Source organism: Ursus arctos, unplaced genomic scaffold, assembly GCF_023065955.2.
Source record: "Ursus arctos isolate Adak ecotype North America unplaced genomic scaffold, UrsArc2.0 scaffold_23, whole genome shotgun sequence".
NCBI classification, from domain to species: Eukaryota; Metazoa; Chordata; class Mammalia; order Carnivora; family Ursidae; genus Ursus; species Ursus arctos.
Window position 1 is genome coordinate 43,306,225 of NW_026622908.1, and position 21,041 is coordinate 43,327,265.

Genomic DNA, 21,041 nt, shown 5'->3' on the forward strand with positions numbered 1-21,041 from the left:
AGCAACAAGCAACTCAAGCTGAGCCCTAGGAAGAGAAGGAGCCAGCATGTGAGAAGGGGGACGTTTTAGGAAGGCCACTTTGGTGCTCTATGGAGAGTGGACTGCAGAAGACAGGCTGGAGGCGGGAGACCACTGAGCTCCTGTAGTCGTTCAGGTGAGAGAGGACGGTGGCCCCAGCCAGGATGGTGGCCGTGGAGATGGAAGAGGGTGCCACGTGTTTGGAAGCTGGAGCAGTCAGGGCTTGCTGAAGGACTGCAGTATGTGGGGGGACGGGGAGGGTCAAGGATGACTCCCAGTGTACCCGACTTAAATAACTAGGTAAAGGTAGTACCATTTACACCGACACCCCCCCCCCCCCAAGGCAAGAATAGCCTCCCCCAGTGCTCTAGAGAAGTCTGGTGATGGATGGACACTGACAGCAAGGAGAGGGAGAAACAAAGAGGCAAGATCCAGAATCACAGGCCAGGAGCTGGAGGGCAAAGGGCTGGGAGACAAATACGACTCCTCACTGCAGACAACACCAGAGGGTTAGTAAGGCCAAGGCTGCCCTAAGGAATGCAGGGAGCCCAGGGCCGTTCAAAGCACTACAGAAGTTTGCTGCTGTGGGGGCCAGAGCTCAGAAAGTCCCTTTGGGACTTCCTTTCCACTTTGCAGTCCTGCAGCCCAGGGCGAGGGGGAAACTTCCCTGGCTGACCAACCCCCTCCTTCTAAACCGTCCTAGGGGCTTTTTAAAATTGCCACATAAACGCGATTCCACCCTCATAAAAACGTTTCCAGCGCTTCTCATGGTATCCCTCATCGTTTGGCAGTCTCCATCACTCTGCAAGGCTCACAGACCACTTCTCTCTACAAGGGGCAAAGCCCACGCACCAACGACCCTTTGCTCTCGCTTCCGCCCGCTAGGTACACCCTTCTACCCCGTTAAGTCCTGAGGATCAATGACGGATCCCCAAGGCCAGAATGAACAGCCACTCTCCCACCCTGGGATCCTGCAGCAAATTGCTTTAATCTCTTTAGAGATGGTGGCTGCTGCCTGTGTCCGTGCGGATGGTCCAGCTTCAACCCCGATTCCAGACAGGCGCCCAGAAGATCTGTACTAAGCGACCCAGGAGGGCTCGCCCGCACATCTCAGGGCTCCGAGCCTGGTGCTCGCGGCCTCGCACCGGGTACCTCGTGCCCTGCGGCCGCCTCCTCCGTGCTCCTTGCGTTCGGCTGCGCAGCCGCGGAGGCCCCACCGGGCCGGCCGGCTCCCCAAGGGCGCGAAAAGGCCGGGGCCCGGGCGCCCCCGGCTCCTAGCTCCCGTGACCACGGCCCGCCCCCAAACGTGGGCTCAGTCACGTGACGGCGGAGCCGGAGAGCGTTTTTCTCACGTGACGGAAGCGCCGGTGGGGGGACCAATGAGAAGGCGGGGGGCGGGGCTTCCGGGGGCGGTGCGCGGGAAGGGAACCCCGGGCCCCAGAGTCGGCGGGTGAGACCCGGAGCCAAGCCGCGGGCCGGTTGGGTCGCCCCGGGCGGGCCAGCCGCCAGTCTCAGCTCGCTCGGAGGCCAGCCGCGGCCGCGGCGACGGGGGCAGCATGAAGTGTCTGGTCACGGGCGGCAACGTGAAGGGTGAGTTGGAGGTGACCGGGTGGGGGGTGCGGGGGCACGTGGGACCCCCGGAGACGCCAGTCTAACCCCCGTTTCTTTTCTCCTCTCCGCAGTGCTCGGCAAGGCCGTCCATTCCCTGTCCCGCATCGGGGACGAGCTCTACCTGGAGCCCCTGGAAGACGGGGTGAGGGGGTGGGTGGGATTACAACCGAGAGCCAGTTTCTCCTCGCGTCAGGTCAGATGCCTTTGGGCAGAGTTGTCTACCGAGTGTGTCCCCCGCAGCCCGTTGTCGGGGCGTCCGTTTGGGCCCTGTCATCTTCCCAGGCCGGTGTGTGAATGGAGAGCCATTGCGCTCCCTGAAGTGCCTGGTGGTGGGTGGGGGCAACCAGGGAGAAAAGGCAAGTGTGCTGACGGTTGTGTAGGGCTCTTGTGGGAGCAGTTGCTGCCGGACACTCAGGGAAGGCTTCGTGAAGAAGGGACCCGGTGGCCGGAAGGAGAGGGAGGATTTCAACAGGCGATGGTGGAGGAGGAGGAGATGAGGACAAGTGTGTGAGCAAAAGCCCTGTGGCCTGTCTCTGCCCTCTGACCGCCTCCCTCTCCCTGCTTTTCTTGGCGCAGCTCTCTCTCCGGACCGTGAACTCCTCTCGCTCTGCCTATGCCTGCTTCCTCTTTGCCCCACTCTTCTTCCAGCAGTACCAGGCGGCCGCCTCTGGTCAGGAAGCCCTGCGCTGTAAGATCTTGATGAAGGTGAGGCCCTTCCCTCATCAGCAATGCTTTGTGTTCCCTCTGCCCTCCCCCCAGTATGTCTGCCCCGGGGCATTCAGAAGATGCTAACTGGGGAGAGGGATGTATGCAGGAGCAAGCCGGTGTAAAATGTAGTGAGGGGTATGGGAAAGACACTGCAGAGGGGAATGGGAGATATGGTGAGCATGACTGATTCTGTCTGGGACCTGGAGAGCGTGGTAACATTCACCTTGGTCCTTGAAAAGTAAGCAGATCTTTCAAGGTGTCCCAGACAGGTGTGTAACAGTAGCATGAACAGAGGCCTGGAAGGGCATAAATGTGCTGTCTGTTGTGGGAGCTCCCTTCCTAGTGTGACGGTTCTGAGCCTGGGATGGCCAGGGCCTACGGGGGATGTGGGAACTGGGTGGTGGAGGCACAGCCCTGGGCTGATGTGTTTCCCCCACTCAGTCGTTCCTGGCCGTCTTCCGCTCACTGGCGATGGTGGAGAAGAGTGTGGAGAGATGCTGCATCTCACTGAATGGCAGGAGCAGCCGCCTGGTGGTCCAGCTGCACTGCAGATATGGTGAGTGGGCAGGGGGCTGGCCAAGGGGTCCCCGGGCGGAGGGGTGGAAGTTAGCAAGACCCACTGAGACCTGTCTGCCCATCCAGGGGTGAGGAAGACTCACAACCTGTCCTTCCAGGACTGCGAGTCCCTGCAGGCCATCTTCGACCCAGCCTTGTGCTCGCATGTGCTCCGTGCCCCAGCACGGTGAGTGTATCCTCTGGCTACAAGCTGAGCCGTGGGTCTTGGTTTTTTTTGGGGGGGGGGTGGGTTTTTTTTGGCCTTTTTTTTTTTTTTTTTTTTTTTTGGAGCTTCCAGGGTCAATTTAAGAAGACACCTTCTTCATTTTTTCTACAGAGTTTCTAGGAACCTCAAAGAGTTCATCCAGACCAGTTTGCTCTCAGGCCCTGGTCGGGCTCTTTAAGGGCAGAGGGTAGAATGGAGGAGGGCATCGCTCTGTGCTCCTCACTGTCTTCAGGAGCCTGTGTTCTCCACCCCAAAGATCCAGCTTGGCTTTCTGGTCACTTAGACCCCTTCTGACTCCTCTTTTAGAAAGCACGTCTTTGGCTTGCCCTTAAGTCCTCTTTGTCTGGCTTGAGCAGCCTAGCTTTGTGACTCACAGGCTCAAAATCCTTCTCTGGGACTGTTCTCCACTCAAGGGCCTCCTCTTTTCCTCTCTGCCTGGGCTGTAGCTTTGAGGAGCCCACAGGCTGAGGAAGGAGGCCGGACAGGGAGGTCATGGTCCAGGAGGGCCGCCTGAATAAGCAGCTGTGGGGATGGGGCTGTTCTGGGAAAATCAGAGTATCCCAGGGGCTGTGCCGGGCCGGGAGATGGGGACTGCAGTGGAGGCAGCGGTCCCTGCAGCAGACAAGTGTGGAGAGGGGTGGCTCCCCTCCCACCCTACAGTGCATGCAGCTTGCATTTGAGTAGCCCAACGTCACGTTCATTTCTTTTTGTAGCCATGGGGTGTGGTAATTTGAAGTTCTCTTTGGTGGGGGGCGCCTGGGTGGTGCAGTCGTTAGGTGTCTGCCTTCGGCTCAGGGCGTGATCCCGAAGTCCTGGGATCGAGCCCCACATCAGGCTTCTCCGCTAGGAGCCTTCTTCTTCCTCTCCCGCTCCCCCTGCTTGTGTTCCCTCTCTAGCTGGCTGTCTCTGTGTCAAATAAAATCTTAAAAAAAAAAAAGAAAATGAAGTTCCCTTTGGGTCCTGACAGTCTGTTTTTCTGAGTTCTGTTGAGATAACGCTGCTCAGGACCCGTTTGAGTAGAGAAAGAGGGAAGGGTATCACCTCTGGTCTGGATTTTGGTGCTATTTTTTTTTAAATGAGCAATTGTTTTTTTGTCATGGACAGTTTCAAGTATGTGTAAAAGCAGATGCCTGCTCCTGTCCCCGTTGTGAGACAAATTCCAGGTGTTTTGAGAGATTGATTTAAGGTCTTTTCTGAAGGCCAAGTTTATAGGGATGGCCTGGGTGTGCTTTCCCACCCCGGGGAGGGCAGGTGCTGCCGGCCTGGTTTGGCCTCGTGCAAACAGCCCATCCTTTCTGTTGCGTCCTCTGGGCTCTGCTCTTGTCCGCCCTGTCCCTTGCAGTGGACTTTTGTCCCCCAGCAGCCTAAAACCTTTGGATGGGGTAGGAGCCATGTCCCACTCACCCTGTCCTCCTTCCCAGGGCATACCAGGGCCGGCACATGGTGGGTCCTCTTGGACACTGGTACACGTGTCACAGTCCTGCCTCAGCTCCGCAAGAGCAAAGCCAGGCGGCAGGGCTGGGCCTTGGGTGTGATGCTGTAACCCCTCACAGGGTCCTGGGGGAGGCTGTTCTGCCCTTCCCCCCTGCGCTGGCAGAAGTGACGCTGGGCATTGGCTGTGGCCGCAGGGTCATCCTGCGCAGCTACCAGGAGGAGGAGGCAGGTGAGAGAGCCAGACATGGCCTTAGACGGGGCTAGCGCTGGGGTGGGAGGGGGTAGGGTCCAGAAGCCTAGGTTCCTCCTGTTCCCACCTCCACAGACAGCACTGTCAAAGCCATGGTGACCGAGATGAGCATTGGGGAGGAGGATTTCCAGCAGCTGCAGGCCCAGGAAGGGGTGGCCATCACTTTCTGCCTCAAGGAACTCCGGGTGAGGCTCCCCCTAGCACACTCCCCACCGTGTCCTCCCTGCCCTGCCCGGGGCCTCACTGTTCTGCGTCTCCCCTCCCAGGGACTCCTGAGCTTTGCGGAGTCTGCAAACTTGGCTCTCAGCGTCCACTTCGATGCACCAGGCAGGTAATTCGCAGCTTTGGGTCGGGGAGGGGAGGCTCTGGGATGCCGGGAGCTGAAGGGCCCTGACCTTGTCCGGGACCTGTCATCTGCCTAGGCCAGCCATCTTTGCCGTCAAGGACTCTCTGCTGGATGGACACTTTGTCCTGGCCACGCTGTCAGAGTCGGACCTGCACTCCCCAGAGCTCCGCAGGCTGGCACCCCCGCTCCAGGCTCACGGGTGAGGCTGCCCCCCCGCCTGGCTGCTCCTCCCCACTCCCCTCTACACCCTGGCCCAAGCCTCCAGCCTGCAGCTTGTGCACCTCCCCCAGCACATACACTTCCTGTGGGGCCCCAGCCTCCGGGGCTCATAGCCCCTTCCAGCCCTGCAGGCTCAGCCTTCCTGGTCAGCTGTGCTCAGAGAGCCTTCCACCCAGGGAAGTGTCCCTGAGGTCGGGCTGGCTTCCTTCTCTGGCTGAGTCCTCCCCTCTGAGCCTCTTCCCAGGCCAAGGAGGGAACAGGCTGCCGGGAGGCAGGGGGCTGACTGAGGCTAGGGAGAGCAGGTGGCTGGAAGGGCAGGTGGGCTAGGGAGGATGGGCCCAGTATAGCTGAAGCAGAGGAAGTTTGGTCTGGCGCCCCGCCCAGCACGTCCCTGGGCCCCAGCGCTCTCCAGCTCTGTCTCCTGGGAGGGCGGAGGCTTTGGCCCCAGGTGGCCTAGCTCCGAGGACTGGATGCTTCTCTACCCCAGCTGAGCTAAACTGGCTCCCAGGATGCTTCCCTCAGGCCCCTATCTGAACTCTGATCAAACGGATTCCAGGTCCACTCCCTGCAGGAAGCCGCCACTTAACCACGGCATCTTTTCCCCTTCAACTAAATGAGAAAGTAATAAAGCCAAGAGATCACCAGTGGTCATAAGGCTTTTACAGCTCCCTCTGAGTCCTCGGAAGTAGGGTCCTGTCTCTGTACCCTCTTCTCTCCCTGTGGCTGACACCCTGTCCCTGCCTGCAGCACACCCTCCCCGGATGACTTTGCCAATGATGACATTGACTCTTACATGATCGCGATGGAAACTACTGCTGACAGTGAGGCCTCTCGGGCAGTACCCTCCATCCCCCTTTCCCCTGGCCTCCGGCCACCCTGTAGCCCTGACCCCTACTCAGAGGATAATGAAGCCGAGCCCTGTACGGAGCCTGGGACTCCCCCCCCTAAGAAGGTAAGGGCTGGAGATGGAGGCAGGGGTGGGAGGCAGGGAGGGAGTGGCCTCCAGAACTCACTCTGCTTCCTCTGTTCCCCTTCCAGTTCCGCTCGCTGTTCTTTGGCTCCATCTTCGCCCCTGCACACTCCCCTCCGGGCCCCAGCCCTGTGCTGGCTGAAGATAGTGAGGGTGAAGGCTGAGCGGAGATCAAGTCTGTGTCCAGAGGCTCTGGACCGGATGAAGCCACAGCCTCCCCCTTCCCCCAGCAGCAGCCCAGTGATAGGGCTGATCTCCACCCTGGTGGGTGGTCAAGGTGGGCTGTGCTGGAGCTGAGTGCTGGTCCTGCTGCTATTCCATGTCGCTCCTGGCTATCTGTGACTAGCCTGGGTCCTGTGTTCGCTCATCAACTCCCAACCAATCCTGTCTGTTCCCAGGCTTGGCACTGAGCTGCCACCTGATGGGAGGTCCCTCACCCATTACTCCCCTCCCCGTAGGCCTTTAGGCCAGGCTCCAACCCTGTGGCTAGGGCTGGACACCTGCCTCTCCTATGCATACCTCCCTAAGACAAAAATCACAGGGGGGCTGTTGGCCCCTGCTGGTCTGCCTTCTTTGCCAATCATGACCTGTTCCTCTCCTAAATCCTGGGCACACCTCTGGGATTCCTTATGGCCAGCAAGGTTTTTTTCTTGGTTTCTCTATGCTGTCTGTCCCTGGCTTGGGATTCTAAGCCCCTGTGGACCTGAGCCTATGGCTGGGATTAGGGGCCCCATGCCCAGCAAGTCTGTCCTCCCAAGTGGCCCTGGACAGAAGGGCTTCCAGGCCCCGTATTTGGGACAAGGGAGACAGAGGCCAAGGCGAGAATCCAGCTTTACCTTTATTCAAGAGACCAGATGGGTTGCCCCAGGATCTGTCTGCCAGCCCTGAGGCCAAGCAAGGCTGGAAACCCACATCTGGCCCTGCTTTGCCCTGAGCTGCAGCCTCAGCCCCAGGATCCTGCTCGCTACCACTGCAGGTGCAGGCGGAAGGAGCCCTGGGGGATTGGACGCTGCTATTGATTCATTAAAAAAAAGAAAAATACACCAAGGCTCCGTGTTCCCCGTGACAGGTGGGCCTGGGGGGCCAGCGCGAACCCCCCATGGCCACGTAATTTCTGTACAATCCACCATCTGGGGCAGAGTGCGGGCACATGGAGGCTACTTCTTGGCTTTGGCGGAGTTGCGGGGTGGGGTGATGGGCCGGCCTCCAGGGTTCAGGCCACTGAACTGCCCATATTTCCCCTTGTTCTTGTCAGCGGGCTTGAGGATCTAAAAGAGACAGAGCTGGTCAGGCTCACGGGCTAAGCCATAGGGTCCCAAGCCCCTTCCTTCCCCATCCCCACCTGGAAGGAGCACATGAGCGTCTCATCCACACTCATCATGGCGCCCGCGTTGTCAAACTCGCCACAGTAGTTGGGAGCCGAGAACAGTGTCACCAGCTGCCGCTTGGCAAAGAACTCATAGCCATCTTCCACCACCTAGATGAGGAGGGGGGCAGTTCTCTCAGCAGGTGCTGGCTACCCAGCCCCCGCCCCCACCAGCCCCAGAGCTGCCAGCCCACCTGGTGCGCCCGGCAGATGAGGTCCAAGTCGTGCTTGTGCAGGAACTTGGCCACTACCTCAGCCCCAAAGGTAAAGGAGACACCACGGTCATTCTCGCCCCAGCCCTGCACGTCCTTGTCAGGGTCAGACCACAGCAGGTCACACAGCAGGCCCTGGTCAGGCACGTCTGTGGGCCGCATGATACGCCGAATCTGCTCCATGGATTGCAAGTCTGGGGACAGGCCTGGGGGAGCATGGGGGGGCACAGGTCACTTCCTCAAGCCTCAGAACCAACACCCCCTGCTCCATAAAGCCTCTGCTGGTCACCCTCCCCTCCACCTGCCACCACCTGGCTCTCTCCCAGAGTCCCAGGAGTCCAGGCAGGCAGAAGTCATCACCTTCTGCCCTGAGGACCACAGGGCTCTCTGAACAAAGGAGACAAAGTCCATGCACAATGCCAAGACCAAAATGGGGGTGAGTGTAACCAAGAACTGGAGTGGGGGTGGTAGGGGGCTTCCTGGAAGAAGTGACATGCAAAGCAACTGGGAGAGCTGTTCCAGGTGACTGGGACTACAGCCCCCCAGCTACCAGCCTCGTCCGAGGCCCCCAGGATGTGGCCCGGGGCTCCTCCTTCCCAGATAATCCTTCGACATGTGCCCCAAAGCCACGCTCACCTCCGTGGCAGCAGAAGATCTTCTCGTCCACAATGGCAGCAATGGGCAGGCAGTTGAAGCAGTCGGTAAAGGTTTTCCACAGTTTAATGTTGTAGCGTCTCTTGCCTGGGGGGGGGGGGGGCAAGAGGAGGCCTCATGAGGCCTGTCTGCCTCACACCCAGTCTGGGTCTCTGGCCCTCCGGGGCACTTTGTGGGCCAAGACACAGCTGGGAGAAGAGAGTGGCAGCAAGAAGAGAAGCCCCCCTCCCCCCACTCCACTGCCTACCAGCCTTCCTAGAAGAATTCTAAAGCAGCTGAGCCCACAGGAACCCAAGTTCCAATCTGGAACGACCCACCCCCACCCCGGGAGCAGACCAGGCCAAGACTAGGTCTGGTTTATCTCAGCTTCTGGTCAGCACAATCCAGTCCACACAGGCATCCTAAGTGCTTAAGGGATGTACCAGAGGGGAGTGTCATCAGGCAGGCTCTGCATTAGAACACGGGGCAGTCTTCAGCCAGCAGCCATTCACCAGACCCCTCCTGAGGGCCAGGCCCCATCCCAGGAGTGCAGGGCAGAGAGACAGGAGCTGGTGTGCGCCCCTCACAGATCTCAGTCTGCAGGTATCTGTCAGATGCTAATACCTGCACCGCCAATCCAACCTGAGGGTCTCACTCAATAGCGGAGTCCCTTAAGGACTTGGGCAGCCCCAGATTCTCTGCCTACTCACACTCATCATAGAAGCCGTAGATGCGGTTGATGCTGGCACACTCGTGGTTCCCACGGAGCAGGAAGAAGTTCTCAGGGTACTTGATCTTATAGGCCAGCAGCAGGCAGATGGTCTCCAAAGACTGCTTGCCCCGGTCCACGTAGTCCCCCAGGAAGAGGTAGTTGCTCTCTGGAGGGAAGCCGCCGTACTCAAATAGCCGCAGAAGGTCGTAGTACTGGCCATGGATGTCACCTGTGACCCAGGGGACCGGTTCAGCGCTAGGTGCAGGGGATACACTTGAACCCTGGGCCAAGTTTGGGATCCAGGGAGGAGCACTGCAAGGACTAGGGGGGCGGGGGGGGGGGGGAATGCCACTTTCAGAAAGCAAAAGGGCCTGGGCAGGGGTCTCACCGCAGATCTTGAGGGGTGCCTCCAGCTCCAGAAGAATGGGCTGGCTCAGGAAAATCTCCCGTGATTTGAGGCACAGACCACGGATCTCATTCTCTGTTAGCTGTACATTCTTTCCAGGCCGCGAGCCCTGCACTGGGGGCGGAATGGGGCGTCAAGACTCTGGTCCCTCAGGCAGGAAGAAGGTGGGCGACACAAGTGGCCCCATGGGCACATCTGAGGGCGCCTGGGCCTCCTGGGCCCCTCCTTGCCCAGGGCTAGCTGTTGCTGCTGAGCCTCCCAGGATGGGACCCCTCGAGGGGGGAACTGCTGTGCGCTGGGGGCCTGCCACCCGACACTCCACCCCATAGCGCAGGACCCCTAGGAGGGGTGGAGCTAGGCTTCTTAGGTTTCTCCCTCACCCCCAAGAGCACAGGCCAACCTGTGCGCCCCAGGCCCAGGAGAGGAGGCTGCTCCCCGTGCCAGAGCGTCCCAAGAACCTCCCAGGCGCCCGGTGCCTGGGGGGGCGGCTGTGGCCGCGGGACCTCGAGGCCCGTCCCCGCCCAGTCTAAGCTGGCCCTGGGAGGGGCAGGCCCGCCCGCGCACCACTTCCGGGCCAGGCAGGGGGCCAGGGCGCGGCGGGCACCGACCTCCCCTGCCCCGGCCAACCTTCCAGCAGGCGCCCGATGATAGAGTCCAGGTTGAGCTTCTCGCTGTCGGACATGGCGGCGCCGCCGCTCCGGCCCAGCAGCTCCGGGCCCGCTCCTGCCGCCCGCCCTCCCTCCCGCTGCCTCCTTCCGGCCTGGCGCTCCTTCCGCCCGCCCCAGCCCGCCCCGGCCTGCCGCCCCGCCTCCTAGGCCTGCCGCCCCGCCCCGCGCGCTGCCCCTGCGCTCTAGCGCCCCCGCTGGACGCCGGGAGTGGCGGCGCGGCGGTCCGGGGGCGGGGCATGGAGGACGGGGCGGGGCTTGGACTGAGTTTGGACTGTCTAGGATGAAGCCGGGCCGGTGGGTGGAGCTTGGTGGGGTGGGGTTGAGTCTGGTCCCGCCCCTGAGGGGTGACCCGAGTCCCTTTCCGAGAATACGCGGCCGGAAGTACTGTGGAAGTTGTTTTTCTGTATCAAAGGCTAACCAGCCCTTCCCACCCTGGGCGGGAGTGTGATGTGAGCACATTAATAATCAATTCCCCAACCACTGAGGATTAAGTCCTTGAAGGGCAGAAAAGGAAACTGAGGCTCAGAGATAGCAAGGGGCTAGTTCAAGACCTGGCCTCCACCTCCTGAGTCTCGGTGGCCCCCAGGCAGCTGGCCAGACCCAGACATCTGCTGCTGCACTCTGAACCCAACCTGGTCTACACTGTGGTGTACGCTAAATTAGTATTTTTTTGTAAGATCCATTATTACCTGCTGAGTGCATAATAATGTTGCATTATATGCATATTCAAAGCATTATTTTGTAAAGGGCAAATCTTAAACAAACCATAATTCTCACTAGAATCTTGAATTTTTAAATTTTTTTTTAAAGATTTTATTTATTTATTTGTCAGAGAGACAGCAAGAGAGCACAAGCAGGGGAAGCTGCCGGCAGAGGGAGAAGCAGGCTCCCCACTGAGCAAGGAGCCAGATGTAGGACTTGATCCCAAGACCCTGAAATCATAACCAGAGCCAAAGGCAGACACTTAACTGACTGAGCCACCCCTGCGTCCCTGGAATTTTGAATTGTTTTACAAGTGATAACCTCAAAACTGGAGGGGGCCTGGCCTCTGTACCTTGGGTTGTTCCTGGCCCCTTCACACCCAGTGCAGGAACCCAAGCCTGCAGCCATCCAGCCCACGGGGAGAGGAGGGGCGGGCGGGGGGGGGGGGGAGGAGTCCATGGCCCTGGGGGCGCTGGGGCAGGCCGGAAGAGCCTCAGAGGAAGGGGTGACCCCCCCCAACTCTTGGGAGGGGAGTGTGGGAGGGGCCCCCCAGCGGGTTGCTGAAGCTGCGGCAAGGAGGAAGTGAGAGGAGGAGGTGAGGTGCAGCAGGGAGGTAAGCTGGCCTGGGGGGGGGGCAGGGGCTGAGTCTGGGGCTGGGCCTCTTTACAGAGGCCTGGCTCTTCTGCCACTTCAGGGCCTACCCCACCCCCAATAAAAGAGGGGACAGAAGGGACTTGGTGAGATACCTTGAAGCCTCTCCCCTCTGAACCCTGCAGCCTGGTCCCTGGGCTAGGGATCGTCTGGATGGGAGTCCAGGCCCCAGGCTGGCCAGAAGTTGCCTCTCACTCTGGCTTTCTCCACATCTTACAGCCTGTGGTAGCTTGGGTCTGGGGCACCATGGCCCAGGCCCTGGGGGAGGACCTGGTGCAACCTTTGGAGCTGCAGGATGACTCCAGCTCTTTGGGGTCCGACTCGGAGCTGAGTGGGCCCGGCCCATATCGCCAGGCTGACCGCTATGGCTTCATTGGGGGCAGCTCAGCAGAGCCAGGGTAAGTGGGGGTGGGATGGGGGGCAGCGGGGTGCTGGGATGGAGGTTGGGGGCTGAGGGCTAAATTCTAGAGTGAGGCTCAACCTCACTGGGTCCCTGAGGGTCTGGGGACTCAGCCAGTGTCACCCCTCTTCATGCTCCAGGTGGAATCCTAAAGTTGGCACGGCTGGGGCAGGAGTGCCCCCCACCCCATGCCTCTTTTACTCCCGGCTTCCCAGGCTCTGCATCTATCCTTGGGGCCAAATATCCTTCCCCTTTTAATCTGCCCCAATAATCCCAGAACCAAACCAAAGAACCCACACCTCTACCCCTCCCCTCTCCCAATACACAGACAGGAAAACAAGTCCAGATAGGAATTTGCCCAAGGTCACACAGCAGATCAGATAGAATCTGATTCGAACTCAGGACTCCTGACTTCTAGTCCGCAGCTCTGTCCACGTCGCTTCTCTTATGAGTTGTCTGTGTTCCTATGCTGGGGGACAGACAACCAGTCCCTCCCCCAGCACACACCTACACACCCCCTTCAGTCTGTCCTGCTTCTGCCCACATCAGAGCCACGTCCTTTCCTGTCCCTATGACAACCATTGGCAACCCCTGGGTGACAGGTTACCCCCCAGGGCTCCCCAGAGAACTCCACGGCCAGGAGCTGAGCTTCCCCAGGCAGCGTGGAGGGTGGCAGATGTGGGCCCCGGGTAACAGCTAGCCAACGCCTCTGCGCCTGTGCCATGTGCCCGCAGGCCAGGTCACCCTCCTGCAGACCTTATCCGCCAGCGGGAGATGAAGTGGGTGGAGATGACCTCGCACTGGGAGAAAACCATGTCTCGCCGGTACAAGAAGGTGAGGGGAGGATGGGGCTCTGGGCTCAGCCCCCTTCGCCTCTGCCCATAGCTGGCAAAATTTACCCCTCCTGTGTCCCAGCACCTCCTGCCTTTCCCCCTACCACCCAAAGTAACCCTTGCCCCATGACAGGCTGGGGCCTGGGACCTGCCAACAGGAGCGGGGGAGGCTGGCCTGGCCGATCTAACGGGGCCCGTCGGCCTCACCCGCAGGTAAAGATGCAGTGCCGGAAAGGTATCCCCTCGGCTCTCCGGGCCAGGTGCTGGCCCCTGTTGTGCGGGGCCCACGTGTGTCAGAAGAACAGCCCTGACATCTATCAGGTAACAGAGTTGGCAGGGGTCCCTGCCACCCTTTTCCAGAGCTCCTCGCCACTCTGAGCCCTCACACCCACCCTCCTGCCCACCCGCAGAAACTGGCCGAGGCCCCTGGAGACCCGCAGTGGATGGAGACCATCAGCAGGGACCTGCACCGCCAGTTCCCTCTACACGAGATGTTTGTGTCACCTCAGGGTCATGGGTAGGCGGCCAGTGACACCTGGGGACCTCCAGCCCCACAACCTCCGGGGTCTTCAGCCCGGACCCCTACCTCAGCTTTATAGCCTTACATCTCAGGGGATCCAGCAAGGCCGAGGGGGGCTGAGGCCTGGGAAGAGACCCCGAGGGTGGGGAAGGGGTACCTGGAGGACCAGCGTCTGATGGGGTCTTCTGGCACAGGCAGCAGGGGCTCCTGCAGGTACTCAAGGCCTACACCCTGCATCGGCCCGAACAGGGCTACTGTCAGGCCCAAGGCCCTGTGGCTGCCGTGCTACTCATGCATCTGCCCCCAGAGGTGAGTGCCCTCGAGACCCTGACTCCCCAGCCCCAGGGATCCATGACCCCCAACCCCAGGGACTCGGACTTTAGGTACCTGAGACCCATGACCCCCCCAACCCCAGGAACTCTGGACTCGGGGACCTGGGATCCTTGACTCTCTGATCCTGTCCCAGTGACCCAGGGCCTCATGGCCACCAACCTCAGTGACCTTCAAGCCCAACGACCTTGACTCCAGGAACCTAGGACCCTTGGCCCCTGCTCCCTGCCCCAGTGACCTAAGAATCTGGACGTCATCACCTTGACCTCACGACTCCTGATTCTGAGCCCTGTGACCATGATCTTAATGACCCCAAGAGCTCAGGACTTGAACTTTGGGAACCTCCCAACCCTTGACCAGCGAGCCCCAACTCTGTGACTCTTGAAATTCAACATCATGAACCCTATGACTTCCAAGCCCCTAAACCCAACAGTAGGCCTCTGGGCAGTGGGGAGACTTTTGGTAAGAGCCCGAGTTTAGGCTGTTTGGCTCCAGGCTCCAGAGTCACCACCCCAGGGAGTACGTAGGCCCGCCCCTGTGCTCCTTTCCCCTACCCTATGGTTCCTTCTGTGATCCCCTGGGTGGGGGCACTCATGGCCTGTGCCCCCACCCAGGAGGCCTTCTGGTGCCTGGTACAGATCTGCGAGGTCTACCTCCCTGGCTACTACGGGCCCCACATGGTGAGAGGCTGGGAGGGGGCCGGAGCACGAGGAGGGACTGGGCAGGCGGGCAGGGGCCGGGGGAGGGGGAGGGGCGGAGCCTGGGTTTCCAGAGTGGACGCGCTGACGGACGTGGCTGCAGGAGGCTGTGCAGCTGGACGCCGAGGTGTTCATGGCTCTGCTCCGACGGCTGCTCCCGCGTGCGCACAAGCACCTGCAGCAGGTGGGCGTCGGGCCTCTGCTCTACCTGCCCGAGTGGTTCCTGTGCCTCTTCGCCCGCTCCCTGCCCTTCCCCACGGTGCTGCGCGTCTGGGACGCCTTCCTCAGTGAGGGTGAGTGGGCAGCCAGAGGGGATGCCTGGGCTGGGAGCCTTGGGGTGTGCCCAGGGACGAGCACGCGAGCTCTGCTCTGCCCCACCTGCCACTGCCAATCCCGGCCCCGGGCGTGGGTGCCAGAGTGTGCTGAGGGCGATGGGGAGGGTTGGCCCTGGGGGAACAGCCCAGCCCCTGCCTGCATGTCACCAGTGCGATGACTGGCCACTCCTGCCCCTGTGACGAGACCCCCTGAGGGAGGGCAGGCTCTGCTGGGGACAGGCTGGGGCCTGGGAGGCTCCCCCCAGTGAGGTGGGGCAGAACTGGCGAGATCCCAGCAGAGGAGCTGTTCGGGGACTGGGCTCAGTGGGCACGGCCAGTGGCGGGAGCGGGGCCAGTGGGAGAGGAAGAGAGCTCACCCCTGGAGCCCAGGGGCACTTGGTGAGCCCTCACAGGTGCCCCGCATGGCTGTAGACGCTGGGACCCCCTGAGTGAACGAGACCTACATTCTGGTGGGGGTGGGGATGGGAGACAACAGTAACCAAATTAACAAGATATTTATAGGGGCGCCCGGCTGGCTCAGTGGTGGAGCATGTGACTCTTGATCTCAGGGTCGCGAGTTCAAGCCCCATGTTGGGCATAGAGCTTAAAAAAAAAAAGGTATTTATAGATTGTCGTAAGTGCCATGAAGAAAATAAAACAAGGGGTGTGACAGAGTGTTAGGGGAGCAGTGGGAGGAGAGTGCTGTTTTCAAGATGCCTTTGGCCTCTCCGTGGGGGCGGCCGACTTACAGGACCCATGTGGAGGCCGGGAGGCCAGGAGAGACACTGTCCACAGGGTCCAGGCTGCAGACGACTGAGGGTGTGGGTCTGGAGAGAGATGAAACCAGAGAGGCCAGGCCAAGAGTGGGGGCAGTCCGCGCAGAGCTGAGCTGGACGTTTTAGGACTTTGGGGCTCTGCCTCGTTAACTCACCAGTAACCCACCTGCATTCTGTTCTACACGGGTTGTCTGGCAGTTACAACTGAAAAATGGTAGAAATCAATCAGTACACTTATTGAGCACCTGCTGTATGCCCAGTTGGCTCCAGGCCCCCTTAGAGCTCTGGTCACAGGTGTCCAAGCTGCCATCGGAGTGTCACCACCCCTCCAGCCTCAGACCTCGAGGGTGGCCCTCTTTGCCCTCTCCTCTGGGGACAGGACAGGCAATGTCACAGGTTCCTTTCCGTCATGATGACGACGTGAGTGGTTGTGATCATCTCGTTACAAGTCACAGTTGTCACTAGGCCTCACTGGTCCCCAGATTCGAGGCTGCCCGGGAGGGATTCTGAGGCTGTGGGAACAGCCCGAGGCCCCACCCGCGCGTGCCCGTGAGTGTGCGTGCCTGGGTGTGTGCACACGTGCACTGTGCTCTTGGCTTAGCAGTGAAGAGCTCTGGCGAGAATCTCTCTAGAACAAGGTCACAGATCTGAGCTGGAAAGGCCTTCCTGGCAAGGACCGGCTGCCAAGGCGCAGAGAGCAGGCGTGAGCGGTGGTAGCCCCGGCTGCCCGCGGGCTGCTTTGCCCGGAAGTGTGTGCGGCTGCAGACACTCGTCAGTGACCCCTCATCGCAATGCCACTGCCACTCGCTGCTCCTGGTCTGAGTCGGGCTGCGGAGCTGCAGGAGGGTACAGGGTGTCTGGATGGAGGCAGGTGCAGGTACAGAAGCAAGGATGGGCAGGGCTGGCCCCACACTGAGTGAGCCCCGCGGCCCGCAGGTGTGAAGGTGCTGTTCCGCGTGGGGCTGACGCTGGTGCGCCTGGCGCTGGGCACCACAGAACAGCGCCTGGCCTGCCCAGGGCTCCTGGAGACCCTCGGTGCCCTACGAGCCATCCCCCCCACCCAGCTGCAGGAGGAGGTCTTCATGTCCCAGGTGGGTGCCCCCCTGCTTGCCTTCCGCAACGACCCAGCCCCTGCTGCTCAGCTGGGGAAACTGAGTCTCACAGCAGGAAGTCAGAGTGAGACCCGGGGCTCAGTTCCTGTCCTCTGAGCAGTAGAGAATGTGAAAACCCCAGGCTTCAAGTAGCTTTCTATGGTTCCCTTAGTGAGTCTGGCTGTCAGTCCCTCAGCCACTTCCTGGGGCTGTGTCCTGCCTGCCCTGTGGGGACCTCATGGTTTCCTGCCCTCCCCCAGTCTGGGCACACTCAGTACCAACCACTCCCCACAGGTGCACAGCGTGGCCCTGTCTGAGCAGGACCTGCAGCGGGAGATCCGGGTCCAGCTGGCCCGGCTGCCTGAGTCCACGTCCGGGCCACCCCCCAGGCCTCAGGCCCGCCTGCCTGGAGCCCAAGCCATCTTTGAGGCCCAGCAGCTGGCAGGGGTGCGGGGAGGCACCAGGCCCGAGGTGCCCCGAATAGTGGTGCAGCCTCCGGAAGAGCCCAGGCCGCCGCGGCGCAAGCCCCAGACCAGAGGCAAGACTTTCCACGGGCTCCTGACTCGGTCCAGGGGCCCCCCTCTGGAGGGGCCCTCCAGGTCTCATCGAGGCTCCGCCTCCTTCCTGGATACTCGGTTCTGAAGGTTCGACTTCGGAGGGTATCATGGACTCAGCGTCCCCTAACCCCAGCTGCCGATTGGCCGATGCCCACCTCATCAGTGGGCACTGCATTTACCGCTGGGATTTGGCGACTCGGCTCCCTGCCCAGGGACTGTCAGGCATGAAGGAAGGTCACAGAATGCGGTTTCAGGGGCCCAGGCCTGCCATTCTCCCACGGAGCTGCCCTGGTGCCCGGGCCCTTGCAAGCATGGAAGCCGGCGCTGAAGGAGTGTGGGGTTAGGGGACCTGGCTGGGCTGAGGGACCCCAAAGGGCTCCTGGGAAAGCCTAGAATAAAGCCTGACCTAGCAGAACTCTGGATGGATTTGGATTGCACGCTCTCCACCCCCAACTCTAGACCCGCTGCCCCTTCCCCTCCCACCCTCACCCCCCACGGCCTTGCCTCTCCTCGTCCCGCCCCTCAGGATACGCCGAGGCTGCCCATTGGCTGCTGAAAGCTGTTTACCAGCAACAGGAGCCAATGGTGAGCCGCCTCACGCAGCCTGTTGGGGGCAGGTAAGGCTCTGGCCCCTGTGGGAGGAAGGCTCCCCAAGTGGATGCTCGGCCCGCAAGTGGGGTTCTATCCCTTATTCTTCCCCTCGTCCCAGCTTGGTTCAGGACCCCCAAGGGCGGGGGGACTCTAACCCAAGTGTGCCCCCAACCATGGTCCTGGTCCAGTCGTCAGAGACAGCCAGGCGAGAACAAAAGCCTAGTGTGCGGGGACAAAGGAGAAAGGTCCCGCAGGCACTTGCCCACTCCCAAAGCCTTGGTTGCACCCCCTCGGGACTGCCACCATGGAAACTCCCTCCCACACTTGATAATTGCCCCTGTGGGTGCCTGGGGTGCCTGAGACATGAGCCATCACCGCGGCAACAGGGCTGGCTCTGATGCCAGCTTGAGTCCCTACAGTGCCCCTTCCAGGGTGCCTTGCCTCCCTGGAGGCCCTCCCCTGCAGGGGGGAGGGTGGCAGGTCATGGCAGGACTCTGGAGTAGTGGGAGAAAGCATCTGGACTCCCACTTCCACGGGGGAGTATTCAACCTGCCCGTCCCAGTGGCTGTGCTGGAACACTGGCATGGCCACTGGTCAGACCCCTGATTTGGAATGTTCTGGTGACAGGGCCACAGGTTGTGGCAATGCACTCTCTCTCACATGTTCATCTGGTGCTCAGTGTGTGCCTGGCCAGGCCCTGGGTCTGGGGCCGACCATCCCGTACCCAAGGCGCCTACCCCCTGGAGGAGGAAACACGGAGGTCCAGACCGAGGTCTGTGGAGTTACCTGGAGGAAACTGAGGCTCAGGAGGGGAGGGAGCTTGGCAAGGTCTCTCTGCCTGTGGCAGACCCCAGGTTTACCCCTGCCTCCACATCGGCAGCCATGAACCTGTCCCCTACAACTGGGCACCCACCCAGGTCTGCCCTCCTGGGGGTGCGCTCTCTCCTCCCACCCACTCCCCCGACCCTGCCCCAGCCTGAGTCCCAGCCCCTTGGAGTGTGGGGCAACAGCTGGGCGCCCGGGAGTTAAAGAGAGCTTCCAGGGACCTTCCCTCCCTCCTCCCTACCCCACTAAGGTACCTGTAGCTTAACAATAACCCACTCACCTGCACTTCCTAGAACCCTTTCTCAGATGCCCCCCCCCCAGGCAGCACTGATAGCCTCACTAGAGAAAGGGGAAATGGAGTGCCCAGCCCACGATCACGGTGAGGGGTGAGGGGCAGAGCCGCTACTGTGCAGGGCTCTGTGCTTTCTAGACAACACCTTAGCCTTACTGTATCGAGTGCTGTTTCAGGCTCTGTAGCAGGTAGGGTGGGGGGACCTACCCCTGGAGTCTGCTCCTAGACTCCCCGCCCTCCAAGGGTGGGGAAGCAGGAAAACAGCAGCCTTGGCCCCAGGCCCGGGAATCTGTCATGAGGCTGGGAGGGGGGACCATGGTGACAGTGGGTCCCACTGGTTATAGACCCTAGGGGCAAATGGTCTCCAGCAGGACTCTTCCAGCTAGGGCTGAATCAATGCCTTTTCTGCTCAGGGAAGCATTTTCTGGGCAGGTGCCATTATCAAACATCTACGTGGGGTACCTGAGCTGGGTAGGGCGTGGGGGTGTCAGACCAGAAGAGAATTAGCTCCCTCATGTGAACACTTTTCTGCACACACTGTCCTCACAGGGCTATCCTAGCCCCTACAGCACCTGTGTGCTAGTTGGGAAAGACACCTCTCCTCTAGGCACATGCAGCTCTGTGTGACACAGGGGAATTGACCACTCAGCTGGGTACCTTTGTGCAGTGAGCAACCTGCACAACTATACTCAGTAAACCCGGCAGTCCCAGCTCCCGACAAACCTGCTTGGAAGTGGGCTCGGAGAAGGCAAGCCATGTATCTGATAGCACTCAGCCTGCAGGGAAGCTGGGATGGCACCCAAAGATGTCCATTGGCCTGGGTCAGCCCAGGGGAAGGGAGTGGGGGCCAACCAGAAAAGTAGAAGGACAGGAGCCCCTGGCTGGCTCAATTGGAAGAACATGCAACTCTTGATCTCAGGGTTGTTGAGCCTGAGTCCCACGTTGGGTGTAGAGATTACTTAAAAATAAATAAATAATTAAAACTTTTTTTTAAAAGTGGAAGGGCAGATGGATCCCCACCTTGGTCGTGGGGGAGGGCCCACGGTCTCCATCTAGCACTGCCACCCACCTCAGAGGTTCCCCACCCCCACACCGTCCAGAAGCCAGACTTGGACTCCCTGCAAATTTCCTGCATAGGAAATGTCCTCTTGCTCTCTGAGCTCTATTTTCTCCTACAGATAACGAGATAAAAGCTCCCCTCTCCCCCACCCGGCACCTGGGTTGCTCAGTTGGGTAAGTGACTGCCTTGGGCTCAGGTCACAGTCCTGGAGTCGCGGGATTGAGTCCCACATTGGGCTCAGGACAGAGTCTGCTTGAAATTTCTCTCCCTCCGCCCCTGAACCTGTGCACTCTCTCTCTAAAATAAATAAATAAAATCTTAAAAAAAAAAAAAAAAAAAAGAATTGGACTTAACTCACTGAGCCACCCAGGTGCCCCCAGAAATGGAATCTTAAACCAGGATCAGGACTCACCTAGGAGCGCTAGTTAGGTCATCTGATAGACGTCTGCCATCCCCTAAAGGAAAGCAACCTTGCAAAACGCAACCCGCTGTTTTGTCCCGTACAACTTCCTTGTCCTTGCTCCTTCGGCAAGTCTTTTCACTCTGCACAGCTCCTCAGAGCGCCTTTCTATCTGCTAGATGGGGTGCGGCCCAATGTATGAATTGTTGAATAAAGCCAATCAAATCTTTAAAGTATACTCAGTTGAATTTCAGTTTTTAACTTTTTAAAAAAGATTTCGTTTATTTATTCACGAGAGATAGACAGGCGGAGGCAGAGGGAGGAGCGGGCTTCCCGCGGAGCGATGCGGGGCTCCATCCCAGGACCCCAGGATCAGGACCTGAGCCGAAGGCAGTCATTTAACCATCTGAGCCACCAGGCGCCCTCAGTTTTTAACTCTTGTTAAGTGCCAAAAGCTCATGCTCCTTGATGACATCTGTGCCCCACCCCTGTTCCCACCGGTGGCATCGCAGTGGAGTTCAGGCTACCCATGCAGCGAGAGAATGGACTTCTCTGGTGGCCACACCTAATTCCAGGGAAGGCACCGAGCAGCCAGCCCTGGAAAGCTGTGTGGGGAATGTGGGCTGGGCTGGACGGACACGATGAATCATTTCTCCCCTCTGAGTCC

General features: G+C 60.0%; 3 protein-coding genes across 7 annotated transcripts; 2 read left to right on the forward strand and 1 right to left on the reverse strand.

Annotated features, from left to right (window-relative positions):
- The first annotated feature begins 1,435 nt into the window (after positions 1-1,435).
- RAD9A (RAD9 checkpoint clamp component A) lies at positions 1,436-7,378 on the forward strand. Of its 4 annotated transcripts, XM_026483072.4 has the most exons (11): positions 1,436-1,608; positions 1,701-1,771; positions 2,206-2,334; positions 2,779-2,893; positions 2,980-3,079; positions 4,672-4,781; positions 4,878-4,987; positions 5,069-5,133; positions 5,225-5,347; positions 6,115-6,319; positions 6,406-7,378. In XM_026483072.4, the coding sequence occupies exons 1-11, from the start codon at positions 1,575-1,577 to the stop codon at positions 6,499-6,501; spliced, it is 1,158 nt and encodes a 385-aa protein (XP_026338857.2). In that variant the 5' UTR covers positions 1,436-1,574; the 3' UTR covers positions 6,502-7,378. The 4 variants fall into 4 exon arrangements, with proteins under 4 accessions (XP_026338857.2, XP_026338856.2, XP_057173421.1 ...); XM_026483071.4 differs by having other exon boundaries at positions 1,442-1,608; positions 4,878-5,133; XM_057317438.1 differs by having other exon boundaries at positions 1,442-1,608; positions 6,115-7,378.
- On the reverse strand, positions 7,158-10,419 carry PPP1CA (protein phosphatase 1 catalytic subunit alpha). Its single transcript, XM_026483073.4, has 7 exons — positions 10,294-10,419; positions 9,649-9,780; positions 9,259-9,489; positions 8,552-8,656; positions 7,898-8,121; positions 7,680-7,814; positions 7,158-7,605 (listed from the first exon to the last, which is right to left on the reverse strand). The coding sequence occupies exons 1-7, from the start codon at positions 10,346-10,348 to the stop codon at positions 7,495-7,497; spliced, it is 993 nt and encodes a 330-aa protein (XP_026338858.1). The 5' UTR covers positions 10,349-10,419; the 3' UTR covers positions 7,158-7,494.
- A 1,185-nt stretch (positions 10,420-11,604) lies between these two features.
- On the forward strand, positions 11,605-17,618 carry TBC1D10C (TBC1 domain family member 10C). Of its 2 annotated transcripts, XM_048216091.2 has the most exons (10): positions 11,605-11,649; positions 11,907-12,085; positions 12,822-12,921; positions 13,134-13,241; positions 13,331-13,437; positions 13,635-13,749; positions 14,385-14,450; positions 14,572-14,761; positions 16,495-16,649; positions 16,944-17,618. In XM_048216091.2, the coding sequence occupies exons 2-10, from the start codon at positions 11,934-11,936 to the stop codon at positions 17,289-17,291; spliced, it is 1,341 nt and encodes a 446-aa protein (XP_048072048.1). In that variant the 5' UTR covers positions 11,605-11,649; positions 11,907-11,933; the 3' UTR covers positions 17,292-17,618. The 2 variants fall into 2 exon arrangements, with proteins under 2 accessions (XP_048072048.1, XP_026338851.1); XM_026483066.4 differs by lacking the exon at positions 11,605-11,649 and having other exon boundaries at positions 11,721-12,085.
- The last annotated feature ends 3,423 nt before the right edge of the window (positions 17,619-21,041 follow it).